The sequence below is a fragment of the Dipodomys ordii genome, unplaced genomic scaffold (genome assembly GCF_000151885.1).
Source record: "Dipodomys ordii isolate 6190 unplaced genomic scaffold, Dord_2.0 Scaffold189, whole genome shotgun sequence".
Lineage (NCBI taxonomy): Eukaryota > Metazoa > Chordata > Mammalia > Rodentia > Heteromyidae > Dipodomys > Dipodomys ordii.
The window spans coordinates 839,809-863,981 of record NW_012267405.1 but is presented as its reverse complement, the minus strand read 5'-3'; the positions used below and the strand labels follow the sequence as shown (position 1 = coordinate 863,981).

The 24,173-nt window shown below is 41.9% G+C and overlaps 1 protein-coding gene across 1 annotated transcript in view; it reads left to right on the top strand.

Annotated features, from left to right (window-relative positions):
- The first annotated feature begins 76 nt into the window (after nt 1-76).
- Cdca2 (cell division cycle associated 2) overlaps nt 77-24,173 on the top strand; it is a 35,685-nt gene continuing 11,588 nt past the window's right edge. Inside the window, exons 1-13 of the mRNA XM_013034397.1 lie at nt 77-118; nt 522-585; nt 687-860; nt 2,718-2,878; nt 7,341-7,467; nt 8,922-9,115; nt 11,001-11,085; nt 13,094-13,290; nt 15,255-15,339; nt 16,309-16,550; nt 17,772-17,847; nt 21,833-21,921; nt 22,771-22,890. Of these exons, the coding sequence (XP_012889851.1) occupies nt 522-585; nt 687-860; nt 2,718-2,878; nt 7,341-7,467; nt 8,922-9,115; nt 11,001-11,085; nt 13,094-13,290; nt 15,255-15,339; nt 16,309-16,550; nt 17,772-17,847; nt 21,833-21,921; nt 22,771-22,890 (1,614 nt within the window). The 5' untranslated portion in view covers nt 77-118. The remainder of the gene's footprint in view (nt 119-521; nt 586-686; nt 861-2,717; nt 2,879-7,340; nt 7,468-8,921; nt 9,116-11,000; nt 11,086-13,093; nt 13,291-15,254; nt 15,340-16,308; nt 16,551-17,771; nt 17,848-21,832; nt 21,922-22,770; nt 22,891-24,173) is intronic.

Here is a 24,173-nt window from a genome sequence, read left to right as displayed (position 1 = left end):
CGGGGTGCTGCAGCCAGCGGGCCCCCGGGGTCGGCCGGACGACGGGCGGGGCCGCGCGACCCTCGCACGCAGTTTTCCGAATCGGTTGGGGCCCTGGGAGGTGCGGTGGGCGTGAGAGGTAGGTCGGTGCGCGTCGGGGCCCGGTGCTGGGGCCTCGGTGCTCCTCAGCGCCGGGCTCACGGAGCCCTGCCCCGCATAACCGGGAGGCTCTGAGGAGCAGAGCTCCTGGGGCTCCCCCCACCCCGCCCCGGGCTGGAACTTGTGGAAATGCACCCGGCCGCAGCTGCTAACGCGGTGCGGGGGTGGGGGGGCGGACAGGGCCCAGAAAGGCGGAACAGCCCTGGCCAGGTCTTAACGACGGCTGCTTTGTGTTCTCCATTTTGTATTTAATTTGCACCCCAGAAATACCCTCTGTACTTCCGTGTCACTGCATTGTATTGAAGGAGGCTTTTTCAGCCAGTTACGTGAATTGATATTGGCGGTGGGTCCTCCCCGCCCCCCCATCCCCTTTCATCTTTCAGATGGATCCGAGTTCAAAGGACCAGGAACCCTGTGAAAGCAAGGAGTCTGCTGTTAATAACTCCGGTATGTGGCGATCTCTGCTGCCTGCTTGTGAAATTGAAGACTCAAGTATTTCTTCTGACAAGTGATGTCTACCCCCTCTTAACGCTGCTGTCTGTTTTCAGAAAATGCCTCTTTTATTTTGGGGACTGGAAAGCTTGTGACGCCCCAGAAGAACCTCACGGAAGCAGCTCCTAATTTTTGCACCTCAGATGCTTTTAAGTCACCTTTGAACTTTTCCACAGTAACAGTGGAGCAACTGGGAATTACACCTGAAAGTTTTGTTAAGAATTCTGCAGGTAAGAGAAGTTGTGTCATTTGTATGTGTGAGTGTGTGTGTGTGTATGTGTATGCTTGTTGGTACCAGGGCTTGAATTCAGGGCTTTGTGCCTTCTCTTAGTTTGGTTGCTCAAGGCTGGTACTTTACCACTTGAGCCACCCTTTTACTTCTGGCTTTTTGGTGGTAAATTGAAGATAGGAGTCTCATAGACTTTCCTATCCAGGCTGGCTTCAAACTGCAATCCTTTACCTCTCAATCTCCCAAGGATATGGGAGTGACACCTGACTGGGAGTTGCACTTCTATACTGACTGTTTTATAACTGAGTATCCTAATTGACTGACCCTGGAAACGTGGCCTGTTGTGTGCATTGCAGTTTGTCTAGCAGCAAGGATTACCAAACTCAGAGCCCCAGCATGGTCATGGTCCTAAGTCTTGTGCTTCCTGACCACCCTGGAAAAGAATAGTGCAAGGAACTTTTCAACCTGACACATGAGATCCAAGAAATGATATGATATGAATAGTTCTACATTTTATGAGTACGTATAAGAGGAAATCAAAGAGCAATTAAAAAAAAAACACTGACAGACTGGGTTCTGCACCTCTGTCCACCTTCAGACTTTAGAAGTGAGATTCATTTGTAAAGTGAAGCTCCACAGGGATCTGTTCCACGATTCTCAGTGGGTTTAGAACTAAGGCTAGTTCTGCTTTTTCCTAGGCATACATTCTAATGATTACACTTGATAATCACAGTAAGCAAAGTAAGAGATTATGCGATTAGCATGCAGCAGTTCTTAACTGTGTAATCAAAGTTTTGTGAATATGCATTGAGATTTTCATTGCAATGACAAAATATATGACACAAGCCATTTAGAGTGAGGAAAAGGTGACTTTGGCTCATGGTTCCAGAGGTTTTGATCTGTGGTTGCTCGGTCTATTGCTTTGGGTCTGATGTGAGACAGAAAATAGGGCCTTGAACAATACGTGGAGAAACAAATTTCCTCCTCATGGCAGGCAGGAAGCAGAGAGGGAGCATGCTACCGGTGAGACTGCACCACCCAGTAATGCCATCCTCCTACAAATTCATGGAGGGAAGCATCCGTGGACTCAGTCAGGGCCCTTGTGATGCAGTGACCTCTGTGCATCTTACTGAACTTTCTTTTCACTTAATGCACAGAGCAGCTTCTTTTTTATCACACCTGAATTGCCAGCATCACTACTATTGAGCATAGAGTCATTACCAAGTGAAATAAGGGTACTTGTTGCCAGCTCTACCAGCCTCCAACAGTATTACCTGATAGCCAGGAAGTGACATAATAGATGGTGGTGTTTGTAGTGGAATGATCTGTGTCCAGAGCAAGATGGAGCTGGCCAGTTTAGAGTGACACAAAATTTGTAACTTATGAATTGTTTATTTCTGTCCTTTTCCATGAACTGTTTTCAGACTGTAGGTGTCTGAAACCATGCAACAAGAAATGGTTTAGGGAAGACTTACTGTACAGGTGTCGTGGCGAATAATTTTTCTTCAGATTCTCAGGGATAAGACTTAATTCAGAAAAGGAGAAATTCTCAGTCCAAGGCAATCCATTATCCAATTTTTTGTGCAGAAAATGTGAAACAAAAATTAAAGATAATGAAAGTGTTTTTGTGTTTTTAGTTAATAGCTTTATTAATGACTTATGAGCAGGTGCTTGCCATTCTAGCAGCATGGGCTAATTCAGGACAACACACATCCCTTGATTTCTGCTGATGTGCACACCACTTCCCCAGTCTGCCGTGTTTATTCTGCTTTCTCTGGGCTGGGGTATCATGGGCATTGGACATGATCACTCGTGATTGCTTTGTATTGTTCCAATTTGTAAGAAAGCTTTCTTACAGGGAAGTCATCGCCCTATCTGAAAAAGTTCAGACGACGTTCTGCAGTTGGAACCCGGGGCTCTCCTGAAACAAACCACCTGATCCGCTTCATTGCTCAGCAGCGGAACTTGAAGAATGCAGAGAAATCTCCGCTGGAGAGATCCTGGTGTTCCCCTCTCCAGGTGAGTCCTTGCTTTGCTTTGTTAAGCTCGTGTAGGATGCTGCTTCCGGTGTATCTACCTGATTTGGATCTGGGGAGCCAGTTGTCAGTGTGTGCAGAGTGAGTTAAGTGTGCTTGATGAGGTTAAGAGTGTGTTAAAAGCTCTTGATGAGGTTGAGCATGCGCGTGGTAACTAGAGAGCTCTTTTTATTTGTATATATAATGTCAATTTTTCTAGCATGAGGTGAGGCACTGTTTTCTTTTAGTAGATTGTCTCTGGTGTGTGTCTGTCCATCCGTCCATTGGTTGTCGCCATTGTCTCCCTTCCCTGTCCACACGCCCACCTCTACCCCGCCCCCCAGTCTAGAGGTTTGAACTCTGGGCCTACGCACTGTCCCTAGTGCTCTGCCACTTGAGCTACTTTGGGGTTTTTGTAGTTAATTGGAGATAAAAGGCTTACAGACTTTTCTTGCCCAGGCTGGCTTCAAACCACAATATTCAGATCTCAGTCTACTGAGTAGCTAGGGTTATTGGCATGAGCCATCAGCAGCCAGCTAGGGTTTATAATAGTTTTATGATAACTTTCTATTGGTGTGTAACAGACAAGGGTTCTCTAGGACCAAATGTCTTTGGATAGCCTTGTAGAAAAGAGCAAATGGCTCATCTTCTGTTGTCAGTGCCCAGCTGGTGATTTCAAGCTGTCAGGCCTTCACGGACATAATGTCAGCTTCATCAAATGTCCCTAATGCACTAAGAATGGCCAGTTTTGTGGAGTCATCCTAGCCCTAGCCCTTGAGTATTCTGTGAGGTACGAAGTCCTTGTGCAGCACTTTGGAAGCACACGCACAGGTGTGCTGGGTGTTCTAGAACCATCTCAGATAATGGAGCTGTGTGCCGAGCCAGCTATTTCATTTTTATGGAGAATCATTTTTATGTGAAAGAGAAACTGACAAATCATGGTAGTAAGATTGGGAATGCGACTGGCGTTTTCTCTAAATGAACAGTGAATCTACCACATCTACAAGCGTGTGTTGCCAACAAGAAAATTTGCATTTTCTAAAGGATTTTGAAATTTTAGAAAACATGTAAGTTTGACAACTCCCTGATAGGCTTTCTGATTAATCAGTGGTGATATTGATGTGATACTTGGATACTGCCTAATAAAATGTGCCAAGATTTGGAAAATCTGCATAGCATAATAAACCCATGTTTTTCCCTATGTGCATGTTGTTTGAGACTCTTGAATGAGTAAAAGCCTCACATTCAAGCCAGCCTGATAGTTCTTAACATCACAATGTGAACCGTGCATTGGTAGGATTTCCTGACGTTGCAACCAGCTTTTAAGAAATCTTCATTGCGCTGGGCACAGTGATGCACCCCTGTCATCCCATAGCTACCAATGAGGCTGGGATTGGGAGACTCAATATCCCAGGGTGATCGTACCAAAAATTGAGACCCTTTATCAAAGCAAATAGAGTTGGGGGTGTGGCTTAAGTTGTGCTTTGTGGAGCACAACTCTTGAATTCAAACCCAGTACTGAAACATGCACACATGCAAAACTTTGTTGGGCTTGTTTAGTCAGTTACACAAGAATATTCTTTGAAGACACTATTAAATACTTCTGATATATAGCAACATATACAATCTTTGGAGTGCTCACTAATTTTTTTTCATAGGAAGGTTTTTTTTTTAATTTAATAGCTGCACAAAGAGGTTACCATTCAGCAAATCAGTGTATAAGTACAGTGCATCTTGATCGATGTCCCCCCTCTCATCATTTGTCCCCATTGCTCTCAGTAATTTTCTAACAGCAGCAGTAAACATCTCTCAGATCTGCTGTGTGGTGGCTCAGAGCAGAGAGGCTGAGCTTTGTTGCTTTGGTTTGATTCTTAGCCTTGTTTACTAGTTGTGTGTTGGGGCTGGCTACTTATGTCCTCTGTCTGTTTCCTCACATACAAAATAAAGGTGATATATTATCAGCAAGAATTTTAAAATTAAATCTGGCATAAATGAAACAATGTGCTTATGCAATTCCTAGGACACGCCTGGGCTTTTAACTCTGTAGATACTTCTCAAAGTGCTATGTAGGTATGTTACAGTTAATTTTCCATTCTTGCACGAATTTTGTTTTTCTGGTAGTTACTAAGTAACTTTTTTCCCCTCCCTGGTTTAGACTTCTCATTTATTATACAATATCATCTTCAAATTTACCAAGTTACCAGAGGTGACTTTTGTTTTTCACCCCCTTAGGTTTTTTGTTTTAGTTTTCTCTTATGTCTTACCCACTCTGAATTCCAGTCCCAGCAGTATAAAATCATCTTGCAGATATTTTTACAAGTTTACATTAATAAATGTATTATGTATTCACAGGGTAGAAGATCAGGTAGTACTGCTGGGCTATTTATTTATTTATTTTACTTTTTTTTTTTTTTTTTGCCAGTCCTGGGGCTTGAACTCAGGGCCTGGGCACTGTCCTTGAGCTTCTTTTGCTCAGTGCTAGCATTCTACTTAAGCCACAGCGTCACTTCGGGCTTTTTCGGTGTATGTGGTACTGAGGAATGGAATCCAGGGCTTCCTGCATGCTAGGTGAGCACTCTACCACTAAGCCTCAGCTATTTATTTGTATAGGAGTAGTTTGGAGTTCCTTTGTCTGGGCTTTCATTTTAGCATGTGTGGCTGATAGGGCTGATTCCCTGTGTCTTAATGACAGTTGTGCTGCTGTTTCCTCCTCTTTCCATGCCTGGCATTCACTGCTGGCCTCCAGAGGGAACAGTGCGGAATGAGCCCTCCTCTTTCCTAATGCTCCCTTCTCATGCTTCCCAGTCTCTCTAGCTTTCTTCCGTGATGTCAGCATTTTCGAGTGTGGACGTCATTGCTTCCTGTGCATTATTCTGAGCTGGGTTTTCCTTCTAGGTTGTCCTGTCTTCTTTCCCGGGGTTCTTGCCAGACTCCTTGGCTCCTCTTCCTGCCCAGTGCCCCTCCACAGAACTTCTAGAACTGCCGGCCTGTTCTGGCTGGCCCTGGTCCCCCACCTTTTCTGCTGTGGCCTGTTAACCTCAGTTAGGCTTTACTTCTGCTGCCCTGTGGAGAAAACATTTTTGACTAGAGAATTTTAGTTTCCTGTACTAAACAGCATTTTAAAGTGCTTAAACCAGCCATGCCACGATGTAATATGAGAGCACAAAAGCCACTTCAGGGTAGTTTGTGTGTCTTTCCTCTGTTAGAGAGCCTTTTGTGAAGGTCGTATGCTGTTTGTCATAAATGTTTGCATCACCATATGTATCCAAATTTCAGCTCTCCTGTTGTGTCACAGAAAGTTGGTTTTCTGAAAATAGTTAACTGAGAATAGAGTGAAGTGTATGAACAGATCATCAAACATGTCTCTAAGACTTTAACCACTTTTTCTCCATCTGATATCTGAGAAGGTAATTTTTACTCTTACCTGTTGATGAGAATTTAAACATTGCCACAGGTTCTAACATCAGTGGAAATACCTATGTAGTAACAGAAGAAAAATCAGAATTTTTTTTTGTCTGAACTGAATTCTGTTTCTTGGCAGTAATGATAATTGAAATCAGGCTCTGCAGTACCTGCTAAGCAGGTCATCTACCACCTGAGTCACACCCCAGTCTTTTTTGCTTATAGTTTGTTTTTCAGATAGTCTTGCACATATTGCCATAGCCAGCTTTGGACCAGGATCCCCTTCCCTTCCTCCCAAGCAGCTGGAGTTACAGTGATGTGCTACCATGTTTGGCTTGTTTTTGAGATGAAACTTACTAACTCTGTTTGCCTGGGTTGGCCTAGAACTGCCTTCCACCTGTCTTTTCTGAGTGGATGAGATTACTGTACTGAACTCTTAAATGTACAATACCTTGTTATAAGATAACTTCCCATTATTGATTACTTCTGTTCTGCTAGTATGATAAAGTTCATTTCAGTAAGTAATCTTTGTTTGGAACCTGGTCAGCAGGATTTCAAGAGAGGCCTTGGACTTACCCCACCGGATTTTTAAAAAAATGAATGACCGACTTTCTGCCCTCCAAGGAGGTAATTTCCCTGGCAACAAAAGGTGACACTCAGATGACTTGAGCACACTCTGATAAAATTCACAAGTGGACAGCTTCCTTCTGCCCCTTCTTCTTTGTCCATCTCTGGAATTCCATGTTTTCTGAGATTTGCTCACCTGCAAATCACAGGGAATGCCTTTTGTCTACCAGTCCCAGGCTGCTTTTGGTTCATTCGTTTCATGTTAACCAGCTTGAGACTACGCATAAACCATTAATCACTCTCAGGTTTTGAAAAGTAGGGAGGAGCAGAGGGCAGCAATGCTTTAGCACAGGCAGTGTCCAGACAGGAGTGTGTGCTGCACTGGTTCATTCATTATCTCTCATCTTCAAAAAGCCTTTGGGTATTTGGTGATGATAGGCCTAGAACACAGAAACTGTTGGATTTATAAAACTCTTTTTATGTCTGTCCCTTCACAGGGTAGCCCTGGACCTTATCGAAATGTTACTTCTTTAAGAGAGCGAATATCTGCTTTCCGGTCAGCTTTTCACCCCATAAAGGAAAACAAGAAAATGGCTCACTGTCCAGAATTCTCAGAGACAGAAGGTGGGTGTGAGGCAGCAGGCTTGCGTGAGTGGGAAGATTGCGTTCAGGCTGACTGACTTTTGGGTCCCAAGCTCCTGGGACATGAGAAAAGCTTAATTTTGTAATGTGAAAGTCTTTACATGGACCCTCACATTTAAAATTCAAGACATTGCACACATCACTGTGCATTTCTTGCTTCTCTGTGCTGAGGACAGAGCCCAAGGCCTGGGAATGCTGGGCAAGTGTACCACCCAGATACACTGCAAGCCCATCCGGTTTGGCTTGACCATGGTGAGACAAGCCTTCATTGCAACATCGTCACAATTGAGTTTCAACTTTGAAGAGGTTGGAGTTAACTAGATCACTTCAGCTTTTGCACAGAGCAAAATCTGAATGTGCAGTGCTTGCTTTTTATGGAATGGCTGTTGTTTGGCAAATGTTTATGTGAGTGCCAATACCCAGTTTTGGTGGTAACCACAAATATGTTCAGGCTGACAGCAGAGTAGTCTGCTGTATTCCTCACTGGATCTGAGATTATAATGCAGTATGTTATTTTTCAGTCATTTTGAATTTTTCAGTCACAAAACTTTCAGGTATCAGGACTGGACAGTCTTGGTCTTAACTGAGATCATTATAACCATTCCTCTGAGGAATCAGTTTACCCTCTGAGGTTCCAGAAGATTCTGTGCCACTTCTGAAACTGTCTTCCTGATTTGTATTTGTAGACTATAACTTGCTTATTTGAACTTTTGCCTGGGCTTTGAATTTTTAACCTGGGCCATCATTGTAATTCTGTAGATGTTAAATTCCCATTTTTGTAGAGAGAACATTGCAGTTATATTTTTTTACAAAAATTACATAGACTCGAAACAGAACAGCATTAGATGATAAACATTCCCTTTACAGTTTTGGAAATGGGTGGCTTCATAGCAAATTTAGAAAGCCTGCCATACCATGTCAGAAGTGTAAATGTGACTCAGTGTCTCTGTACATCACAAAGTCTAAGAAAGGCTTTAGTCCAATAATGAAATTTTCGATTATCTTTTTAGTAGTCATACTTTTTCTTTCACTCAGATTTTCTTTTTGAGTGATAAACATCTTCCTTTTCATTGTTAAATTAGACATAAACAATGAATTGTCATAAAAGTACTATAATATACTAGATTTTAAAATAATACTTAAAAAGAAAATACTACCAGGTGCTAGTGGCTCATGTGTATAATCCCAGCTACTCAGGAGTCTGAGATCTAAGGATGATGGTCCAAAGTCTGCCTGGGCTGACTTTACCAGCAGAAAGCCAGGAAGTGGAGCCATGGCCCAAATGGTAGAGCACCAGCTTTATGCAAAAAAAAGCCACGTGAGAGCATGAGACCCTGAGTTCAAGCTCCAGTACCAGCACACATACAGAAAAAAGTGGGGGGGGGGTTGAAGGAGATTTATATTCCTGTGTCATTGTTTCTATTTTCTGTAAGTAGCTGAAAAGGAATGCCTTGGTGAATACCAGCAGTGTGGGTCCTCTACCAACTCATCCAAACGTCGGAGAATATCCTCGCAGAGCAAGTCCACTGACCCTTTCAGTACCTTGGATGGAAAAGCCACGGAGGATGTGCAGGAGTTGACTGCTGGCACCCCGAGGCGGCATGCTTCTGGTGCTGCTGCTGGCCTTGAGGTGAGCCACACCTTCTCCATAGACACTCACACTGGGCTCATAGGCAGTAGTAGTTCAACCTCATGGTGACTGGGTTTTAAATTTCAAGTATGTTTCCCACACGCTAACTTTACTTTTACTAGTTCTAATAGGTAGGTTACTTTCCGCCACTAATTGGATGCAGAAGACTTTATGGAAAGAGCCCTGGGGTCTTCTGCGTGAGGGGATGATTGGGTCTTGTCTTGTCTTCAAGCCAGTTTTTGTTTTTGTTTTCTGTTATTGTGTGAGGCCTGAACTCAGGCTCTCATGCTGTCACTTGACTTTTTCACTCATAACTAGTGCTCTACCATTTGAGCCATGTCTCTTGTTTTGGCCTTTTGCTTGTTAATTAGAATTAAGAGTCTTGAGGATTTGTCTCTCTGGGCTGGCTTCAAACTGAGACTCTCAGGTCTCAGCCTCCTGAGTAGCTAGGGTTGCTGGCGTGAGTCTGAAGTGCTTGGCTCCTCAAGCAAGCAGCTTTTTGTGCTTTGGGCATATGGATGGGGGGTGATTTAAGCATCAACTCCAGCTGCCTGCAGTAGTGACTGGGGATTGTGTGTGTAGTGCTGTTACGCACTTCCACTTACTGGCCCTGCCTTGCCTAAGTCTGGTGGGGAAGCAGGATGCTGTTCAGCCATTCCTGTTGTTCTGCTCACTTCTTTCAGGTAGACTTAAGGAGTTTTCTGGCCTGTGACCACCAAAGCCTATCAAGATTCTTAAAGGACAAGGCTGTCGTTTTTCCTAAGGTGGGAGGAAAATTCCTCTCCTGCAGTCCATTGACTAGCATGCAGCTATGAGGACCACCAGTCTCCAGAGCGCCTTTTTTTTTTTTTTTTGGTCAGTTGTGGGGCTTGAACTTTAGGCTTGGTCGCTGTCCCTGCGCTCTTCAGCTCAAGGCGAGTGCTCTACTGCTTGAGCCACAGCGCCACTTCTGGTCTTCTAGTGGTTTATTGGAGATAAGAGTCTCATGGACTTTCCTGCCTGGGCTGGGCTGGCTTTGAACCGAGATCCTCAGATCTCAGCCTTCTGAGTAGCTAGGATTACAGGCTTGAGCCATCGGTGCCTGGCTCAGAGTGCCTTCTATTGCTTTGTGCTCTTGGTTAGTTTTTTCCAGGAGCTTCTTGCCTTCTTTTTGGGAAGAGGCAATTGCCACATCGCAGCTGGAACTCTTTTTTTATACCTGCTCTGTCACTTAGCCCAGTGCATGACTAAGTGCATGTTGGTTAGTAGAGATTCCCAGATCTAGTGGGTTTCTTTTGTGTCTCAAAGTTGCCCCTTCTGCTATATTCAGGTTAATATAAAATCATCATCTGACTGAAGCAGTAGTAATTGTCATCAGAACTTTGTCTGGATGTGCAGCGTGATGCAGAAATGATCGCAAAGTTGAGAGCAATAGATTTTCTCTCCTGCCTACTACTTATTTCCCTTTTTATGTTTGATCAGTCATTATATAATACTTTCCTTTATTTTGAGAATTTGCTCTTCAGTGGATAAGCAGATAACACAGCTTTCTAGGCTTCCAACAGGCTGCCAACGAAAATTGTTTGGGGAGATGTTTGGGGTACAGTCAGGATGAACCATCCATCGTTAAATCACTGTAGACTCTTGCTTGCTGCAGGCTTGAGCCTCAGCCCAAGCTGAGATGGGGTCCTTGAGATGGGGTCTGGGCTTGGACTGAGATCCTCCTGCCTGATCCTCCCATTAGCTGGAACCAATAGGTAGGCACTACTGTACTCAGCTTGTTAGTTGAGGACCAGGTGGGCCATGAACCACCATCCTCTCAATTTCTACCTCCAGAATAGCTGGGATTACAGGCTTGTGCCACCGCTCTGAGCCACTTCTTAACTCTTGAATGTTTCTTCCCCAGAAATCATCTGATCTTGGGTTTACCCAATCTGGCTTTGCAATTGAGGAGTCTGTTTTTGTTCAAGAGCTCACAGAGGCTTCAAATGGTAAGTATATAATCTAACTCGGTGCCAGTGACATTTGTGATTAGTGTGGCCATACTAAAATTGGGGGACACTAATGAGTTTCTACATTTTTAGAACTCTTGACCTAGGAAGTATATTGTAGACTTAATGTTTTTAAATGTATTGTGGACTTAACCATTTTCTGAGCAATCTTTTCTTTTCGAACTGCTGTCCGGAGTTCGTGAATATTTCTAGGCTTGTCGAATACTGTGTGGAGTAGGGTCAGCCAAGCATAGTAGTCCACACCTATGGATGACACATAGTGAACTCCCCCACTCTGAGGGAAAAAACAAACTCAAGACCTACAAACAAGCATATTTTGTTAGAGAATCAGTATCCTTTCACTTCTGTTTTCTAGTGTACTGAAGGTGTTTTATGTGACAATCATTTAGCCTTTCCCAGCATCAATTTGCTTGTATTTGAGTTTCTAGCAAGTTGTTAGGATTGTTTTTGTTCTGCCTGGGTTATTTTGTTTATTATTTTATGAGTGCTGATGATACTAGGACTTGAACTCAGCCGCCTACTCTCATTTGGTGTTTCCATTTCAAAACTGGTGCTTTAGCACTTGAGTCACACTTGTACTTCTGGCTTTTGTGTGTGTATGGCTTGCATGTGTTCTGTGTGGGTGTGTGAGCACATGTGCGCGTGTGCATGTGTGCATGCATGTGCCAGTTGTGGGGCTTGAACTCAGGGTTTGGGCGCTGTCCTTGAGCTTTTGAGCTCAAGGTTAGCTTTCAGCCACTTGAGCCGCAATTCTCTTCTGGCATTTTGCTGGTTAATTAGAGATAAGAGTCTCACAGAGTTTCCTGCCCAGGCTGACTTTGAACTTTGATCCTTAGATCTCAGCCTCCTGACTAGCTAGGATTACAGGCATCAACCACCAGCACTTGGTTTGTTTGGGCTATTTTAAAGTAAAAGTTTTTGTTGTTGTTTTTTGTTGGTTGTGGGGCTTGAACTCTAGGCTTGGGCACTATCCCTCAGCACTTCAGCTCAAGGTGAGTGCTCTACCGCTTGAGCCACAGTGCCACTTCCAGTTTTCTAGTGGTTTATTGGATATAAGAACCTCAGACTTTCCTGCCCGGGCTGTCTTTGAACTGCTATCCTCAGATCTCAGCCTCCTGAGTAGCTAGGATTACAGGTATGAACCACTGGCACCTGGCTTCAAGTAAAAGTTTTTATAAGACATATAGTTGAATATTTATTTTTGTGGAACTGGGGTTTGACCTCAAGACCTTGCATTTACTGGGCAAGTAGAATACCGTCGAGGTGCACTTCTGGTTTTGCTGCCTTTTAGTTATATTTAGCCCATTAAAACCTTTCTGTTTTGTTAATTGTGCTGGGATTCCAACATGCAATTATATTCTTACCGTCTTCTTCCAGATAATATTGTATAGCTTTGCATAAAATACAGAACTGGACAGCTCTAGCTCAGGCCTGCCACTCCGTGGCTCCTCCAGCCCTTTGCACTATTGGTCATGTATTTACTTCAATGTAATGCCCATAGATGTTACCAGTTTTACTTTAAACTATCAGATAGAATTCAAACAGGTTAAGTTTTTGCAATACTGGGGGTTGAATTCAGGGCTTTACTCTTGCTAAGCAGGTGTTCTACCACCTGAACCACACCTCCAGCCCCTTTGGCATTACTTTTGGGGTAGAGTCTTGTACTTCTAGCTCAGACAGGTCTCGGACCTTGATCCTTTTACTGAGGCTTCCCATGTAGCTGGGTCTATAGGCCTGCTGTTGACACCATGCTGGGCTTGTTTTATTATGATGAGGTACTAAACTTGCCCAAGCTGGCCTTAGACCATGATCTTCCAAATGTCCACCTGCTGAACAGCTGGAATGAGCAGGGCAAGCCCTGCGTCCCGTGAAATTCCTTAATAGTCACGGTATTATCTTTGCACATGCCCCATATCAGATGTCTGTGGTGTGAAACAAGCAGGCTTGGGCGTCTTCTGTCTCTCACGCTGATGGCTTTATCTCGAAGGACGGGTGGTTGCTGACGGCGTGGAAGAAAATGCTGTCCCCCTGGATGGGCTCGTAGCAGGAGTGAGCGCCCGCGCATGCCCGGATGTCACATCACCCGCCATGCCAGTGTGCACTGAGGACACCCTACTGCCCCAGGCCTCTGTGCTTCGTTCTGTGTTGAAGAAACCTGTGAACCCACTTCCCGAGAGCAGGCAGGTAGGAAGATCCCATTTCCTCACGCAATAGTGTCGACATGATAGTGTCGAAGGATCTATTCCCCTTCCTCTCTATGCTTGCTCTCCTTTCCTCTTTCTTGTTTTCTTCAGTTTTGTGGTGTTTGATTTGAAGTCAGCCTCTGTCTTGCCAGGAGGGTGCTTCACCACGGAGTTGTGCCTCTAGCCCTCCTTATACTCTTTTTTTGAGGCTTTACATTTTACCTGGGCATGCACCTAGACTAGTCTTTTTATTTTATACTTTCTGCTGTAGCCAGGATGACAGGTGTGAACTACCATACCCAGCATCTTCCATTGTGAGAAAGTCTTGCCGATATTTTTGCCTAGGCTGGCCTGAAACCATATTGTGTAATCCGTGAGTGATGTTACAAATACCCAAATGGCCCTTGGCAGATAAGTCTCCCCATTTCTGATATATAGTTTTTGTTGTTGGTTTTTTGTTGGTTGTGAGGCTTGAACTTGGCCTGGGCGCTGTCCCTGAGCTTTTCGGCTCTAGGTGAGCGCTCTACCACTTGAGCCACAGAGCTACTTCCTGTTTTCTGGTGGTTAATTACAGATAAGAGTCTCACAGACTTTCCTGCCCAGACTGGCTTTGAACTGAGGTCCTGAGATCTCAGCCTCCTGAGTAGCTAGGATCACAGGCATGAGCCACCAGTGTCCAGCTGATAGTTGCTATTTTAAATGTTTTTTGTTAAACAACTTCATTTGGGTTGAAGAGCTCATTTGGATCCCTAATCCCTCCATCACTACTTACGGTGTCTTGTTTTTCTTTTACTTCTCTTAATGACATCACTCAGCAAACTCCCAAGTCACACCACTAGAATCATAGGATGATATTGACAACTGAGTTGATGAATTATAAGGGATATTGATACTGAGTTAGGCAACATTGATTGGTTTATAAAGTTTGGGTTATTTATGTACTCCTTCAGTTGTTTTGATGAAAACAAATTTGCATGTGATTGATATATGCCATGTAAGTTTTTTCAGTGTTGTACCTTCATGTTCTGGTCAGGAAGATAACTGGCTTGGGATATAGCTGTTCTAAGGACATTGCTATGGGTACGACTGTGACTTGAGCAGGTTCTGTTGTGGGAAAGGGCTAGGCTGGAGAAAATGAACGAGTTCATGGGAGCAAGGACTGGGGAGAAAGGAGGCGTGGTGATTGAGAGATACTTTGAGCTGGGCTCCCGTGTCTCATATTTATAACTCTAGCTACTCAGGAGACCTAGATCTGGGAGATTGTGGTTGAAAGCCAGCCTGCCTTTTTTTTGGTTTTGTTTTTCTTGTTTTACTGTACTTCTTACACCTCAGGCCATTTTTTAAAATGATAATTTTTTAAAATTTACAATATTGACCTATCCAGTTCCTTCCAGCTACTCTAGTAACTAAACAAATGTCTGTCATTGAGTATTTCATAATACAGGCTCTTTATCTTCCTTTTTAAATTATCTTCAATAGAGGTACCAAGGAGAGTGAATTCAACATGTCAGTTTATGAATACAGTGTGTCTTGATCTGTGTTGCTCATTCCATCTTCACACACACACACACACACGCACACACGCACGCACACACACACACACACACACACACACACGAGTCTATCCCACCTTTCCACTCTCCATTCTTCTGCCCTTTCCCCATCCTCCTCAGACAAGACATTGTTTCAGCTTCATTGTGAATAGCCATTTTCACCTGTCTACTAATTGTTCAGAGGGGTTACACCTTGAGAACTCATCCCTGGGTAGAGCATTCTTCCGGAAGTATGGTTGTGTATATGTGCATCTATTCCTGCATGTGTTCATATTTGTATGTGGAGCAAGCCCCTGTACTGACACTGGTGTTTAAGCCAGAATGATGATGAGAATTAAGGTCACGCTGAGTGCTCCAGCATCTGCCTTGCAGGGAAACATCAGGCTCCATTCTCAGTGACTGTCTTGTTTAGGAACACCACCACAGCCTCTGCAACCACGGGCCGCGTCCACGCTTTGTCTCCAGTCCTTCAAGCTGTTGCAAAGAACAAAAAGCAGGTAGAATATTTTTTTAAGTTAATTCATTTTGACACAATAAAACGGGATGTGATGCGTCAGGTTTTAGTGATTCAAGAGTACATTGATGCTTCTTTTATTCCATGCAAATAAAGAGCCCCTGGGACCAGTAGAATGACTGCAGTCTCAGAATTGGTCTAAGCTGAGGATGTGGCTTAATGTTAGAGGGCTTGCATGTGTGCCTGTGGTCCTGCCTCCCTCCCCGCCCAAAAATCTGTTTCACCTATTTTTAACCTTCTGGTGGAACTTGTAAACAACATTTCATTCCTGTTTTATAGACTTGGCAGATATACATATTTTTACTTTTAAATCTGTGCCATGTTTTTATTGGAAATTTGCTTCTCTCTCTTTTTTTTGAAGTTGTTCTACAAACTCTTTTAGTAATACCAGTAATAGTTGAATATATTGTGTTGAAATATTCTAGTATATGCCTTTATTTATTTGTCTGTATTTTTTTTTGTCGGTCGTGGCGCCTGAACTCTGGGCCTGGGCGCTGTCCCTCAGCTCTTTAGCTCAAGGCTAGTGCCCTACCACTTGAGCCACAGCGCCACTTTGGCTTTTTTCTGCTTATGTGGTGCTGAGGAATCGAATCCAGGGCCTCATGTATGTGAGGCAAGCACTCTACCCCTGAGCCACCTTCCCAGCCCCTTTTGTTTATTTTTGGTGTTAGTGCTAGGGCTCTGACTCAGGGCTTTGCACTTAGCTTGACCTTTTCACTCAAGGCTGGTTCTACCACTTGATCCACAACTCCACTTCCAGCTTTTTGGTGGTCAATTGAAGATAAGAATTTAATGGACTTCCTTGCCTAGGCTGGCTTTGAACTGAAATCCTCAGATCTCAGCCTCCAAGTAGATAAGATTATAGGTGTGAGTCACTGGCACCTGGTTAGTATATCCTTTTAGATAAAATAGTTTCATTTTCTCACGTGTTCGCCTTTCCTACCCATTGAAGATGAAGACGCTTGTAAGGTGCTGGCTGCACACACCACAAGGAAGAGGAAGAGAGTGACCTTTGGAGAGGACCTCAGCCCCGAGGTGTTTGATGAGTCTTTGCCAGCAAACACTCCACTGCGTAAAGGAGGCACACCTGCTCGACAGAAGGACTTGAGCAGCATCAGCCCCCAGCCCTCCGACCTGTCACCAGTTCCTGAGCAGTTACTTCAACCCAATTTTGACGACAAGGAGGAGAATCTTGTGAGTGTAATACATCAGCTGTTCATCCGGCTGAACCTGTTGAGTGCGAGCACTGACTATATTAGAACTCCTGACAGAACTGAAGGAGGAGATTTTTGGCTCCTGGTCTCAGAGGTGTCCCAGCCCTAAGGCAGAACCTCCCAGCGGCTGGGTGGTAAAATGGCTTCTGTACTGCCTGGCAGCCAGAATGCATGGAGAAGGACAGGGAGGGATTGGAAGAAGAGGGAGAAGCAGAAAGCCAGCTTCTTAATCTAAGTAAAACCCAAGTAGCTTAGCTACTTGGTAGGCAGAGATCAGGGGATTATGCTTTGAGGCTAGTCCATTAAAATAGAAGTTCAAGAGGCTCCATCTCAAGCAGTGGGCCATGTGCAGTTATAGTGTGTGACATGTACCTGTTACTCCAGCTACAGGAGAAGTGCAGTGGCTAGTGCAGAGTGACACAGGAAAACACAAGGCATAGAGCAGCCAGAGCTTAACACAGGACTCTCCCAAGTGACTAGGATTTGCAGGGTTGATGCACCAGCATCTGGTTACTTTGATTTTCTAATACTTTTTTTTTCTTTTTAGTCAATGACAGTAAACATTTTATTGGAGAGATGAAGAGTCAGCATTATACAATTATCCTTTCCTGCTTAGATTTCTTTTTAATCTTTTGTTATTGTCTTTCTCCCTTCCTCCTTCCCCTACCCTTTTTTTGTTGTTGTTAGTCATGGGGCTTGAACTCTGGGCCATGGGTTCTGCCCCTCCTTCAGCTCAGGGCTAGCACTCTACCACTTGAACCACAGTGCCACTTCCGGTTTTCTGAGTAGTTTATTGGAGATAAGAGTCTCACAGCCTTTCCTGCCCAGGCCAGCTTTGAACAGCAATCTCAGATCTCAGCCTCCTGAGTAGCTAGGATTATAGGCGTGAGCCACTGTCACCGGGCCCCCTATCCTTTCTCTCCCTTTCTTCTCCCTCTCTCCTCTTTACTTCCCTTCCTCCCCTGAGAGATGGTCTCATATGTCATCTTGACTGGACTGAAATTTCCTAACCTCCTGAATACCTTACAGGCATGTACCTCCATGCTCTGCTACAGTTCTCATCTTTATACTTACTATTCTTTATACTTATTATAATTCCCTTTGACAGAATAAGCCCTTCTCATTTTTATTCTGAATAAAAGTTCATATTGTTTAGCCACTGAATTTAAGGAGATTTTTACTGTTTTTTCCTTTTGTTTAGGAAAACATAGAGCCACTTCCGGTATCGCTCCCTGTTCTGAGTCCTAATAAATCTTCACCGTGTGAGGCTGTCTCAGGTAGGTATCATCTCAAAACTCACAGGTCTGCCTGTCACGTGATCTGTTTTTTTGGGTTTTTTTCTTAATGTTTATGCCTGGTTTACAAAACCTGATACTGTGGTTAGAAAAGCTTATAAGAAATTACATCCCAATCTCTTGCTTTATATGGGTACCACTCTGTAAACTTGCTGTATGCAGCCTGCTGCTTTCTCAAGTTAAGTATTAAAGTAAGCTACAATGCACAAGTGAAATTATTTGAATAGTTAGGGTCACTTTTTTTTGGCATACATTAGTTGTATACTGGGATTTCATCATGACATTCCCCAAAATATGTACAGTGTACCTCCTCTACTTCACCCCATCCAGCCCTCTCCTCTGATCACCCTTTAAACAATGTCAACAGTTGCCTTACATGCATATAAAGTTCTTGGGCCATCTTTACTGTCATTCCCTCTCTCCTCATCTGCCTTCCCCTCTCCTGCTGATAGCACTCAGTAATGACAGCTTCATGACAGTTTATTCCCATTTAGTATGATGTTGGATATAGGATTGTCATATGTGGCCTTTGTTATGTTCATTTCATTCTTGCTGTTCCTAGTTTCTTTAGAGCACATAGTGTAAAATGCTGTTATTTTATCAAAGGCTTTTTCTGTGTCAGTTGAAATGATTATGTGATCTTCGTCATCAGACTCTTATGTGCTGTGTTGTATCTATTGATTTACATAAGTTGAACCATCCTTATATCTCTGGGATTAAACCATTGTGATTGTCTGATCTTATTAATGAGCTATTAATTGAATTCTGTTTGCAAATTTTTTTTAATCATTATGAGTCAGGTAACAAGTACATTTCTTTTTGAATAGTGTCACCATTTCTCATTTTCTCCCAGTTTTTCCCTCCTGACCTCCCTCCCACATGAGTTATATAGTTTATTTTCAGCATAGTTTCTAGTGAGTATCACTGCTAAATTGTTCACTCTGTCCCACCATTGCTCCCCCTTATGTTCCCCAAAATAGATCAACTTACATATAAGAAAATATACACAAATAAAAAACAGAAGGAAAATAAAAGAACAAGAAGCAAAGTAACATAAAATACTCTTGTTTCTATTTCTTGGATTCATTTCAGTAAATATCATTTTATATGATCATATGCACATAGCTATTGAGCCTGTATGATCCTCTCCAAGCTTATATCCTTCTTTGGTCTCACTGTGTGAATAGCTAGAGTCCTGTATAATTTATAATGTCCAGGTATATATTTTTTCTTTTTATCATCCAGTGTGTTTATTTGTAGATTTATAGGCACATTTTAGTTACCACAAATGAAGGAAATCATGCAACCTATGTTTCTTTGGGTCCGGCTTGCTTCTCTTACTTTCCAAGTCTTTCCATTTCCTTACAAAGGGTACACTATCATTCTTTCTGATGGAAACATAGAATTCCATTGTGTATATATACCACATATTTTTGATCCATTCATCTGCTGAGGGGTATTTGCATTGATTCCATATCTTAGCTATGGTAAACGTTGCTGCAGTGATCATGGTTGTGCTGATAGCTTTAGTGTGACTTTCTTTGTGATCTATTGGATAAATGCTCAGGACTGGAATTGCTGGGTCATAGGAAAGCTCTTTGTTTAGTCTTTTGAGGAACCTCCATACTGCTTTCCAGAGTGGCTAAACAATTTTATGTTTCCACCAACAGTGTAGTAGGGTTCCCTTTTGGCTACATCTTCACCAGCATCTGTTTCTGTTAGTTTTCTTGATAATGGCCATTCTAACTGGATGAGGTAGAATCTCAAGGTTGTTTTGATTTGCATTTCTTTTATGACCAGAGATGCTGAACATTTCTTCATGTGCCTATTGGCCATTCTTACTTCTGAGAGGTCTCTTAAGGTTTTTTGTTTTTGTTTTTGCCCTCCTCGGTTATGGGACTTGAACTCTGGGCCTGGGCACTGTCCCTCAGCTCTTTAGCTCAAGGCTAGCGCTTTACCACTTGCAACGGCGCCTCTTCCAGTTTTATGGTGGTTAATTAGAGATGAGTGTCTCATGGACTTTCCTGCCTGGGATCTCAGATCTTAGCTTTCTAAGTAGCTAAGCTTAGTGGTGTGAGCCACTGGAACTCAGCCCTCTTTAAGTTTTTAGCCCATTTATTAATTGAGTTGTTGTTTCTTTGAGGCTTTATTTTTAAGGAGTTTCACTTTTTGAGCTCTAAGTGTACTTTAGATATAAGGCCCTTGTCTGACACAGAGCTAGTAAAAATATCCCATTCTGTGGGCTATTTATCTTTGCAAGTGTTCTGTTTAGAATGTTTGTGTCTATGTCCACCAGAGATTTGTCTAAAATTCTGTTTTTGTTGTATTTGGGAATATTATAATACCGACTTCATAGAATTTGATAGCATTCTATTTCTTCCCTTTCTATCTCATGGAAATGTTCGAAGGGTATTGATGCCATTTCTTCTTTAAAGGTCCTATGGAATTTGGCTATGGATTGGTTTTTTTAGGCATTTTTTGTTGGGAAACTATTACTACTTCAATTGCATTGTTATGATCTATGTTTGTTATAGATCTGTTTAAAGGTTTATATCCTCTTGGTTCAGTTGGGTAGGCCAAAAACATTATCCATTTGCTCCGGATTTTTTAGCTTATTTAAATGTAGATTTTTTTGAAATATTCCCCTATGGTCCTCTGGAGTGTGAGTGTGTGTGTGTGTGTGTGTGTGTGTGTGTGTGTGTGTGTGTGTGTGTGTGATGTCCCATTTTGACGTCTGAATTTTATTTATTTGGGTTTTTTTCTCCTTTTGGTCAGGTTGGATGTGGTCGATCAGTCTCATGTGTTTTTTTCAGATAACCAGAATCTTTACACTTGTCTTTCCATTTTATTACTTTCTGCCCTAACCTTATTATTTCTTTCCATCTACTAATTTTGCATTTGGCTTGTTCTGTTTTTATTTGAGATCATTCTGATTTTCAGTATAGCCACTGACATTTGAAAAACCCTTAACTTACTAGACTACCTTTTATTCATATTGATAAAAGCAATCAAATCAAAATTTTCCTAAACTTTAAGAAATTTAAATACAATATTTTCGTAGCTTTATTAATGCCCTCATTTCAACTATTCCACAAAATGTGGTTTGAAATAAATGGACATTATGAATAATGTGCATTTTAATGTGTTCACAGCATTAGGATTTAGGGTGTTGTCTTAGCATTGAGATATGTCACATGCAAAGTAGTAAAAGTTATTTAGTAAACATTGAAGTTTCCTTTTTTTTTAACACTTTTGGGCCTCTGAATTTGTTTTTCTTAGTAATTTATGTTTAAATATAATATTATAAACAACAGTGAAATATCATAAGCAAAAGTAATTTAGACTTAAAAAGTAATTTTTTTTTTTTTTTTGTCGGTCGTGGGGCTTGAATTCTGGGCTTGGGCGCTATCCCTGGGCTCTTCACCTCAAGGTGAATGCTCTACCACTTGAGCCACAGTGCCACTCCCGAATTTCTAGTGGTTAATTGGAGATAAAATTCTCACAGACTTTTCTGCCCAGGCTGGCTGAGAACCGTGATCCTCAGATCTCAGCCTCCTCAGTAGCTAGGATTACAGGCATAAGCCACTGACACCTGGCTTAAAATGTAATTTTTTTTAATTAATTTATTTTTTATTTTTATTTTTTGTGAACATACTGTACAGAGGGGTTACAATTACATGGGCAGGTTAATGCGTACATTTCTTATCAAGCATTGCAGCTTCCTCCTTTGTTTTAAAATGTAATATTTTAAGCAAAAGCGAGAATGATGGGAAGGGGTGACACTGATCATAATGCATTGTATTAAAAAATTGACAGGTTGTATTGAAGCCCCTTCAAAATAAAAACTCTTGTTTAGGAAAAAACAAAGCAATGGTAATATCCAAAAATAAAGCATCTAGAGTTTCCACAGATGATGCACGTAATATTTCTGTATTAGCAACCTGTTTTTTCTTGTCTTGATTATCAGGCACAGAGACCTTTATTTCTTCAAATAACCCTGAAAAAATGTCTTCCCATAAAGTCAGTAGAGTAACCCGGACTTCTAACAGAAGGAAGGTAAGTGGTGAAGGCACAGATCTCTTCATGATAAACTTTTATGGGTCAAATCCTTATTTGGTCAATGTCATTAAGAGTTGATACCTTATCCTATTTTGCATGTAATCCAGAGTAATGCTGTTTTGCTAATTTGATTTTGACTAATCCTGTAAGACTAATCCACTGAAGAACACAATGCTTTCAGAATTACATTCTTGTGGAAGATAAAGTTTTGAGGTCTACATGAGTTTATGAATTGTATAAAAGGTGGACCCAGATCTAGAAAACAACATAACGGCAACTCTCTCTTAAACTGTCATTTGATATGTTTAACACTGGGTTTCATCTCGGAGTTTTAATAACTCACATTGATAGATATTTTTTGCTGTTTTATTAAATTCCATAAAATTGGATTTTCCTGTAATATCATAGTATGTTATTTTGTACTGTGATTGGAAGGAAAACCAAGAATTCCAACTCCAAGTAATCTAATAATTCCTGGCTTTCTTATAACCCCACAGTTAAATACTGAATTATAGATTCTCTATGTAGTTAAAGTTAGTTCTTTCTGTCTTTCTAATATAATTATGTAGCATCCTTATACTTCTGGATCTGTGTTTGCTAAATCAGATGATGATGATTGGTGTTTCTGTCCTTTGCATTTTGGGTATAGTGTCTGCAGTAGAACTTGCAGTTGGGTAACAGGATGTAAAATGGGGGGTGGGCCTGGGCTGTACCCAGGGGTCGACCACTTAACTCATTAGCCTTGCCAGGCCCAAGTGTGATGGAAGAGAACCAAGTGAGAACTTTGCATTAAAATGTAACTGCTTAGCTCTATATAGTAACTTTAGTTTAACTTTCCTTTTTTAGCAATCAAATATTTGCAACTTGGAGAATATGGAGACCCCGCCTTGTAGAGAAAAGAAAACTAATAAGAGGAAGTCTCAAGAAACCAAGTGTACAAACAAAACAGTTCCTAAAAAGAATCAGGTAAATCACCTAAATAGAATGTTGTGAGCCAGGATTGGTGATCCAAGCCTGTCATCTCAGCACTCCAGAGGCTGAAGCAGTAAGGTAGAGAGTCCCACGCCAGCCTGGCTTACACCGTGAGACAGAACAAAATTTAAAAATGTTTAAGAAGTGCTATGTTTATTGAAATATGGAAACATAACTTTTTTCATGTTATAATTGGACCTATGATTACTTAGGCTGTTTTATCCTAGAGTAGAACAGCCATGAGCCATGTTCTACTCAACCATTAAGTCCCTGAGAGACAGTTTTATCTTTGTGTCACATATATCTAGCACAATAAACAGTTAACACTAAGGAATGGAGTGGATTCTTGCCTTTGAACCTAATCCCACATCATCGTACCTTTCATTCTTTCTTTCCAGTTTTTATTTTCAATGAGGCAGGTTCTTGATGGCCTAGAATTGTCACAGGTCCTCCTGTTTCAGGCTCCCACATGCTAGGATGCAAAGTATGTGCTACTGTGCTCAGTTTCTGAACATTTTAATGGACTTTCAGGTGCCTTTGGCTCATATGTATAATCATAGCTACTCAGGCTGATGAGGTCGTAGTTCAAAGCCAGCCTGGGAAGAAAAATTCACTAAGTCCATTTCCAAAATAACCAGCAAAAAAAAAAAAAAAACAGTCTTGGAGATGTGACTCACATGATTGAACACCTGCCTAGCAGACATGAAACCCTAAGTTCATATCCCAGTACTGCCAAAAAAAGAAAAAAAGGAGGAAAGAAAGAAAAGGAAGATCAGCTCTAGATTTGTTGTTCCTCCTTCCCTCTAGTACTGGACCACAGTAGTGTTCATGTTTTCAGACGCTGTCTGAAGTCTGGTCTCATTTTTCCTCATGCTGCCATTCCAATGGAATTATTTTCCACTTGTTGAGTAACCTAGTTTCTGTAATCTGCACATACTTTTAGTTGTGTTCTCCCTAGCCATCGACTGTATTGAGCATCAGAGTCTGGTGAGGGCTGATTTTTTTTTTCTTCTATCCATCCTTTTTTTTCTAGAATTCTACTCTTTGCCCTTATCAATTAAAATTTTTTGGTTGATTGATAATTTGGGTTTGATAATTATCAAGTTTGAAAACCAAATCTTCCTGATCCATACATGTGTGTCCACCTCCCTATTAGACAGCTTTTATTAAGCCATCGATTTTTTTTTTTATTTTTTGTCATTTACATTTTTTTTTTATTGTGAGAATACCATACAGAGGAGTTACAATTACATGGGCAAGATAACGAGTACATTTCT